General features: G+C 34.3%; 1 protein-coding gene across 2 annotated transcripts in view; it reads left to right on the top strand.

Moving 5' to 3' along the window:
* Positions 1–9278, top strand: part of rig (rigor mortis) — a 46084-nt gene that overhangs the window by 24696 nt on the left and 12110 nt on the right. For both annotated transcript variants that reach the window (XM_069823164.1, XM_069823165.1), the window contains 5 exons: positions 2141–2286; positions 3852–4026; positions 6432–6521; positions 6797–6874; positions 8269–8523. In XM_069823164.1, the coding sequence (XP_069679265.1) occupies positions 2141–2286; positions 3852–4026; positions 6432–6521; positions 6797–6874; positions 8269–8523 (744 nt within the window). The remainder of the gene's footprint in view (positions 1–2140; positions 2287–3851; positions 4027–6431; positions 6522–6796; positions 6875–8268; positions 8524–9278) is intronic.

Genomic DNA, 9278 nt, shown 5'->3' with positions numbered 1-9278 from the left:
TAGGCCACAAAGGGAAACATTGAAGGAGGAGAATTCGATCTGGTGTCGTGGATTGAATTCGGCGTAGTTCAGTGGTCAGAGCGCTTGGTACGTAGAACCAAGGACCCAGGTTCGATCCCCAGCACCGGAGCGAGTTTTTTTTCTCAAATATTAATTGAAATCATTAGTTAAAATCAATAGATTTAATATAAATGTCATGATTCTAATCATGATTCATGAAAGTTATGATTTCAGTTTGGGGTGCAGATGAAATTATGATTCATTTCTTGAAATATGAGTCACTATCAATTCTGCAATTAATAATAATAGTAATAATAATAATAATAATAATAATAATAATAATGATTTATTTTAGCTGATAGAGTTAAGGCCATAAGGCCTTTTCTTCCACTCAACCAGCAAGAAGTATGCATACATATGAACAGTGGCGGCTCGTGATAAAACAATGCATGTGTTCACAATTTTGTGTTCCAAAACCGAAGAGGACATGAAATCAATAGTTAAAATCAATAGATTTAATATGTTGTTGTTGTTTTCTAATGCCAGGCGTTTGACAATAAAGTCATTTGACCTCTTGCACTCCAATATTTTTCAAAGATATTATCATGACCAGCCACTGAAGCACAGATTTTGAGGTGTTCCGAATCCATTTCTTGGTTTGAGTTGCACAATGGACATTTAGGGGACTGGTATATTCCAGTTCTATGCAGGTGTTTGGCCAAACAATCATGGCCTGTTGCCAATCTAAATGCAGCTACAGACGATTTTCGTGGTAAATCGGGAATTAACTGTGGATTTTGATGCAATAGATTTAATATAAATGTCATGATTCCAACGTCTCACTGTCGAAAATAGACTATGTATAAATTCAAAATATATATTAATAATAATAATGATAATAACGAAACCCCAATTATTTTATTACAATTTGATCAACATGTTTGTCTTGTGGAATGTTATAGCATGAACATATACCTAATTAAATTACTCTGAACTATAGTAATTCACAAATTATAATTCTGTAGCCACACTGTACACACACCCATACAAAATAAAAGCTGCCCCAGTGAGAAATGCTGACAACTATGGACTAAAATACACATTATTTGCTACCTGGAGAGTGCACTGACACACCTGATGTCTGCAAGATAATTCCATGTGCTCTTGATGAGTCATAAACGGGCAGCTACAGACAATTTTGTCCCACGCATGTATGTCAAGTCATGTAACCTCCTTGATAAGAGCATGGCTTTCATGTGAATGTACATTGCCAAATTTATACTAGAAGTCTGTGAACGTTGCGGGAAGTTTAAACTACTCAATTCAGATACTATACATTCTCAGTAAGTCAATACGACATTAAATAATAAAACATGTCGTGCATTAACAGAAACAAGGTGTTCATGTGCTCTTGTGCTCTTATTGATGCACTGGCACTGCATATGAGTGAATCTACAAGATACAAAGATCACAATAAATTGAGTTTGATAAAAGTTACGTGTATAGAAGAAATACTTATGAATTCAACTGTAAAATAGTATGAACTATTAATTAAACAATGAGATACAAATTGTAGCAAAATTAAACTAATGTACATAGAATGTTAATATATTTCAAATAATGTTAGATATGATAGGAAGAAATTATTATGAGACAATAGTGCTATCAGGATTCATATCCACAGAACGAAGTTACAGTGTAACAGTGACCATTAAAGTCAGTTAATTAATTCTAAATGTGAAAAAGTAGAAATTGTTCTTATTCTAATGCCTGAATATTTGACAATAAAGCTATTAGTTTTCTTGCATTCCAATATTCATTTGCATTGCATAGAATATAATTTGGTAATTTGGTGTGATGTAAATTTCTGTCCTGTGAAGGTGGCCTGCAAAGGAGTCGTGACCTGTCTATAGTCTAAACATTACAACTATAGATTTTCGTGATTCTTGAGGTATTACACCAGGATCAATTAAAATAATCTTCCATTTCTTGTCTTTAGCTATATCCTCATTATGTTGCTTCTGAATGAATAGAAATTTACTTTTAATTAATTATTGTTTTATAGAGTGGATTGGAAGACTTTTCCTTCATATATTTACACACATACTGTCTCCATTAGCTGAGCTGGAATTTGTTTCAGGTGACACAGATGCTGAAGCAAATCATGTATCACCTACTCAGAGTTGCATTACATTAAGTGGACACCTTAACCGAGTAGTGAGCATGTGCTGGAGCCCTCATATTGGTGGACAATTAGTGTCAGTGTCTTATGATAACACAGCACAGGTACGAAATTGATTTAGTTCTTTCTATTGGGAAAAGGATATACTTAACCTCGAATGGTTTGTTACGTAAACGGTTTGTTAAAATAAGATTTAAACAAGAAATACAAACACTATTTTATTCAAATGATGTAACTCTGCAGATTGAAGGAGGCAGGCAATAGAAGACATTAAAATAAATAAATAAAACCTATTATACGTTTTGTTAATAAAGTGCGTGGATAATTAGGAAATTAGACGTAAATATGTGTAGTTTGGCAACAGTGCATCACTGGCTCACCTACTAATACACATATTAACTAACTCTGCCTGAAAAGCAGCACACTGTACATTAGAGTATTTGAGAGTATTCATTTGAAGAAAAAATGTATATAGTTTTTTAATATAAGAATGAGGCTGCACAAAATAGAATGCTTTGGAGAATGGGGATGGCAAAGCAATGCTCAGTCGTACAAACCAAATAGTAATACGGTAGAATTCCTCGTATCCGGCAACTGTGGGACAAAGTCATTACCGGATAATTGGAAAATACGTTTATAGGTTATGTAAAGACATACTGTATTAAACAAGCATTTTTTTTCATGTTTAAATTTTGTAATTTTCATATAGTAAAGTTTTGAAATGTGTACAGTGTTTATTGTTAGTACTGAATACGATAATGTACATTCATCAATTCATAATTATTGTAATACTGTAATACATAATGTCATAAAAAATACTGAAAGTTTTCGTAACCTTATGACAATTTTAAATGGCGGCCATGTGACGTGAAGAGCAGTGTAGCCAACATCACAACTATGAAGACGTAACGCTCAATGATTTGAGCATAAGAACATTTCGCGGAATCCATTGTGCAACAGCAGCACTTAGCGGTAATAGCCATGATACTATCTATCACTTGAATGAAACCTTTATGTGCTGTAGAAACAGAGAGTTTCACACTTTCTTATTTAGACTCATCCAACACCCCTTCGAAACGGGTGAGTTCAAGTGGTAAATTTAAAAATATTGTCTCTGCGCATTGTTTACAAGGCCCAAGTGACAACTTACCGATGCTACCTGATCTACTCCAGGGACATAATGGGGTTTTCTCTGTATGTTTTCATGCGTGAAGAATGTAAAGATTAAACACAATATGCGGCATGTGCGATTCACCAAGACCACTCACATCTTCGTCCGCCTCTTCCCTTTCGCATGAATACTACTTTTTTTTTTGGCCTAGCCAAAAGTGCCATTGTTTTGGTATTATCGGTTATTTAGGTGCCAGATACGAGGGCTTTTACTGTAGTATAAAAGTATTGATGTTGAAGATTAAACATATTGTAAAACTCCTGGAGAGGTTACATCTTTCTAGCACTTTGAAGGAACTCAAATTCAAAGTAATTATATCTATAAATTAAGTATCTGTACTGTTTTCCTGGGCTTACATATATGGCCAAATAAGACTATTCTGGAATTCTGTGAAGTTTACTACAGTTCAATTTAATGTCTAAAATATCTAAATGTTACTGGATTTAGCCTGAAAAAAAAGTTACACTTAATTTGTTTACAACATAATTATTTTTGCAGGTGTGGAATGTCCCTGCGCAGCAAGCAGTTGCCAACTTCTGCTCACATTGCTGTTACGTGTTGTGCTGTGTTTGGAGTCCCTTGGATCCAGATCTGGTAATCACAGGTTCCTCGGATTTTACACTGAGAGTGTGGAGGGTATCAAACCAGACGCAGACTTTACCACCTGAAAGAAGTAAGAATATTCAGTGTAGCATGCAAGTTTTAATTGTAAATACAGCTTCCTGAGCTCAGTTTTTATACAATTAATTGAAATTTCCTTCCTCAATTCATTTCTATCTTCCCAGTCTCATATTTTGATTTTAATTTTGCATTTATATTCCATGTGTCTGAATCATAACTTATTAAACTGTTGATTTAAATATGGATTTTAGTTTCTTTAAATATTAGTTTATTCCACATAATTCTATTCAGCATTGCTATTGCAGATCGACCCTTTTAAATAAATTTATTGAACCATTGATTTTGTTTTAACAATGAAATTCCTACAAGTACAAAGTTGCAAATAATTTTTTTGAGATTAATGGAAATATACCTATTTTTAGAGACGTAAGTGTTACAAAAAAGTAAAGAATGCTACTGAACTTAGTTTGATTTCGAATATAGGTGATTCTTCAGGAGAGCAATTGCTCTTTCAATGCAGCTAAGGTTACATTCGGAATAATAGATGTAGGTATTCCAAGCCTCTTAAACACATCTTTCATGAAGAGAGTAGCGGTACCTCTTACTCCAACCAGAAGTCCGATTACTTCAAGCTCTTTTAACTGGTATTTTTAGAGGTAATAGGGAATGGTAGGATTGTAGATATTCTTTTTTTCATTATCCACTTCTGCTGGTTGTTCATCTGTTTCGAAATGCACAGTGGGATCAATTATGTATCCAGATCATGTAGATTCCATGAAAGCTATTATATCTATGTGCCGTGTACTGCCAGTGACGGAGAGACCATGTAATTCTTCAAAGGTGTTGTAATCGGTATCGTTAAGGGCAGTGGCTATAATTGATCGTACTTGGTGGTGTCTAGCATTTCGCAGAGCTTCACCGTGCGGACAGGATCCCAGGACGTGTGCAAGAGTTTCAACCTCGTTGTGGCAATGCCTACAATGGTTGTCCTGAGATCTTCCCGGCACAGCACGCACTGCAGCAACATTTCCAACCATTTTAATGCCATCACGCCATTCACTGTTGGAGAGTCCTTCGTGTTTACAAATCCATTTGTTGGCACCAGGATATTGTTTAAATAAAACTATGCCTTTCCCTTTCTGTGGATGACGACACCAAATATCAAATTCTCTGTTCCTCAGAAGGTTACGAAACTTTGTAGCATTTAAGAAATGTTCATTCTTATGAAATAAGTCATCTTCTGGAACAATGTTCAGAGATTGGGCACATCTAATACTCTCCTCATGAACCTGACGTGTTTGTATGATGTATGGGTTTTGAGTTTTGTGTAAACATCAAAGGGCATTAATTTGTTGTAATAGTGCTTCCCATTTTGTTCGAAAAATTCCTAGTCCTTTGTACTTCCTGGGACTATAGACCATTGCATCAGGAATGTATTTACTCGAATATAATACGCACCCCATTTTTTATCCTAAAATCCAGAAAAAGAAATTGCCATTGAATTTAAACACTGATGTCCATTCATCATATGATGATGGAAGAGTGGAACAGAGAAAAATTCTCTCTGGCACCGGAATTTGAACCTGGGTTTTCAGCTCTACTTGCTGACGCTCTATCCACTAAGCCACACCAGATTCCCATTCCGATGTCGGATTGAATCCTCTCAGTTTAAGTTCTACCTCTTGGGTTCCCTCTAGTGGCCTACCCTCATGCACTGCGTCATAGATGTATGACAGTGGCACAATGTCCACACATGTGCAGAGGTGCACTCGTTATGAGTGACTAAGTGGCCGGGATCCGACGGAATAAGCGCCGTCTTAAATCACTAAGTGATTATTTTTCGCATATCATATATTACGATGTACCGAAGTACAGAGCGTCAGCACGTAGAGCTGAGAACCCAGGTTCAAATCTCGGTGCCGGAGGGAATTTTTCTCTGTTCTACTCTTCCATCATCATTGTTCTGTAAAGGTGGCAGTCAAACTTTGGTGATTTGGATTTCAATTTGGACATGATGGAGACTTCAGATTCTGAAGATGGAATTGGGACAGAATGTGATGCATAGACAAAATATAACTTTCATTTTTTAACATTTTCATTCCTACAGTAGGTCTTCTGTATATTAGCATGGGTGCCGCCAGTAAATTTTTTCTTATTATTTTGATGTTCTTAAAATTGAGTACATGTTATATTCGAAGATGTGTTATAATTGAATATGTATGATGTATTTAGTGTTTCTGTGAACCATTTACAACGTATTGTCTTTTGAGATACTGAAAGCTTCGTCATCATTTTCGCATAAAGCATTCATTTAAGTACTCTTCTGATTTTTCTCTATCTGTTTCATAATCTCACAGCTGTTCTCAATATTTAAATTAAAAAAATTATTATACTCTTTATCTCCAAAAGGATGTGATTACATTGTAAATGCTTGAATGTTATTGTTTATTATGTTAGAAAAGCAGAAGAAGTTAGAAGCCAAAAAGATGAAATTTGCGACAGCAACAGAAGCTGATAGTGATGTCAATTTGCAGCCTAAAACAGAAGGTAGGGAAAGACATATCCTCATCCATTGCATGTACCCAGATGTAATGTATGGAAGTTTTCTGAACTATTTAATTATACATAATGTATGTACTTGATGTTAATGTTTGTCACTGAGGTCTTTGAACCTTTACTTTTAAAGTGCTCAGAAAATAAATACATATATATCACCGCGTTGAATACTAGCGCATAGATAATAATAACTGTCTTGGAGGAGGAAAAGAAGTAATAAATACGTTTTATGATATTAGTACCAGTATGTTTCTTCTTTTTTTCAGTTGACGAAAAAGTAAAAACAACAGTAAAGTCTATGGAAGAAACTGACACTGTAACAGAATTTGCCAGGAGTGAAAAAGGTAATTTAGCAAGAATTACTTTTTTTATAGTTGTCTTTAGTCTTTCCTGGGGATAGAAAAGCTGTTGGAACATGGTGCTGATCACACCACCTCATTCTAGTGCCAAGATTAAAACATGCACAGAGCTCTATCTCATGCCATGTATGGGATACCTTTACCTTTAATGATCCAGTTCTTACGTGTGCTTACTTCTGAACCTAGGATATTCAGGTTCATTTCTGAGAGCACTGAATTTTTAGAAATTCATAAGTACATCTCTTATGTCAAATGATAATTACTTTTATGCTGGACCATGCCGAAATGTAGTAATTATACACCTGCTAGCAGCCCTTTAATGGACCTCATTAAAGTACACCTATTCATTAAAGTTCAGGTGTTCCACCAATCAGAAAATACCATTGTAGCAATATGAAAGCGCAAGTATCGATTATTCTCGGATATGCAATCGAAAGACAACTAGTTCTATTACTATAATAATTAGCGTTAATTGTAAATAATATTTAAATAAATTCAATTTGTCATCTCGTTTTTCAATGTCTAATTCAATTTCAAGGTTATATCAAGATTAATGCTTATTTTACTCTCTAGGTTATATCAAGGTCAATGTCGACATTTGTTTCTCGGAAAAAATCAATACTTTCGCGTCTGTGCACATCTCACAATTTACGAGGTATTGCACAAGGTCAGTTCCGCTCCTCAGTCAGATAAGAATAACATGAATACTTATGAATAATTTCAAGTTAGAAATATGGTCGAGCATAAAAAGTCTTATGAAATTTGACTATAATGGTAATTAAGACGCTTGTATAAAAATTATGAAACTTGCTTGCTCTCGTTTCATAAACATACGTCTTAATTACTACCATTATAGGCTCTTTGCATAATGTACTATTAACTGTTAGTAGACGGGAGAGGGTGAGGGCAAGTGTCAGGCCCTTAAAACTAGACCATTTCGGGAAAACATGTCAAGAGGCTTTAAGGTGGCTACCCCACCACTGGACTTATTGTGCTCTGGGCTCGTAACCCATTCAGAGGAGATTTTAATTACTGGCAAATCTCAAAATAAGAAACCAAGCGGATCTTCAGTTGACGACAAAGCAAGGAATATGGTTTCACATTTCAGATATGATACATGGAACATTAGAGGCTTAAGTGAGAAAGAGGAAGAATTAGATAAAATTTTGAATGAAAATAATATGAAAAAATTGCAGTGATTTCTGAAACAAAAAAGAAACTTCAAGGAACTAAGGAAACACAAAATTATATAATGATGTATAATGGAGTATGAATAATATTTGCTCTCGTCCTTTAAAGGTTTTCTCTTTTTACTTCTAATTAATGCTTTGTTTATTTTTATGTATTATTGTACCTGTTGTCGTTTTTCCTCATTGTAGAAGCATGTGAATCGTCATCAGTTCATACTTCCAAGAAGAAGAAAACTCCAATTACCAAGTCGTTTTTTCCTGTTTCGTCTATACAGAAGAACTTAAAAAATGTTCAGCACTTTACCAACTGCTGTCATTTGCTGGCTTCTCTAAATACTAATGTTCCTGTGGTTGATGGCGTTTGTACTGAGACCAGTGAACTTCCTCCCTATCTCGGATTCTTTGGTGATCGTAATGCAATGCAGAAACTTCTTGACATGGAAGGTAAAACTGCAGAATTTGATATAGAATAGGTTTTTTATTTGAGTAAGTTTGGTATTTGTGTGAATGAACTACTAAGGAGATCACATTTCAGAACATTGAAGTATATTGATCTCCTTTCGTATGTAGAACATGCCATTATTTGACACTTTTCAATTTCAGTAGTGTCACTATATTTCATATAAAATAAAATACATGTTGCCACATATTTGTACATAGTAGCGTGTTACAGAAATTTTATAATATACTTTGTGCAATATCAGTTTAAACAAATTAAAAACACATCCAACTAACTTTATTGTAATGTGACAATTATATGTACTACAGTTTTAAATATTCATTTTAATAATTGGAAGAAAAATTATGCAGGTAATTTAATTAGGTACTAATGTGTTATTAATTGTAGTGAAATCCTTTACAAAAAATACAAATAGGCTACAATTTTATCGACTTACTTTCATCATAGAGTATCTTTCATCCAGTGCATTTTGGAGAAACTGGTAATTCTTATTTCTGTGTAATATCGTATTTTTTTTTTTAACTTTTTTGAATGGAAACCAACAGATTAACTCTTTTATTTAATCTCATTCAGTTCCTTCTTCATATTATGCCATCCTTTGAATCGCTCACAAGTCATTTCTTACAATTTCCTTAACTTTCATGGCAATAAGTGTAATGTGGCATTATGTACAGTCTTTCGAATTTCATATTCATTTTCCTCTTCCAGTATTTGATTTTTTTTTTTTTCCATAATGTTT

Source organism: Periplaneta americana, chromosome 4 (assembly GCF_040183065.1).
Source record: "Periplaneta americana isolate PAMFEO1 chromosome 4, P.americana_PAMFEO1_priV1, whole genome shotgun sequence".
NCBI lineage: Eukaryota > Metazoa > Arthropoda > Insecta > Blattodea > Blattidae > Periplaneta > Periplaneta americana.
The sequence above is the reverse complement of the archived record's forward strand: the minus strand, read 5'-3'. Positions and strand labels throughout refer to the sequence as shown.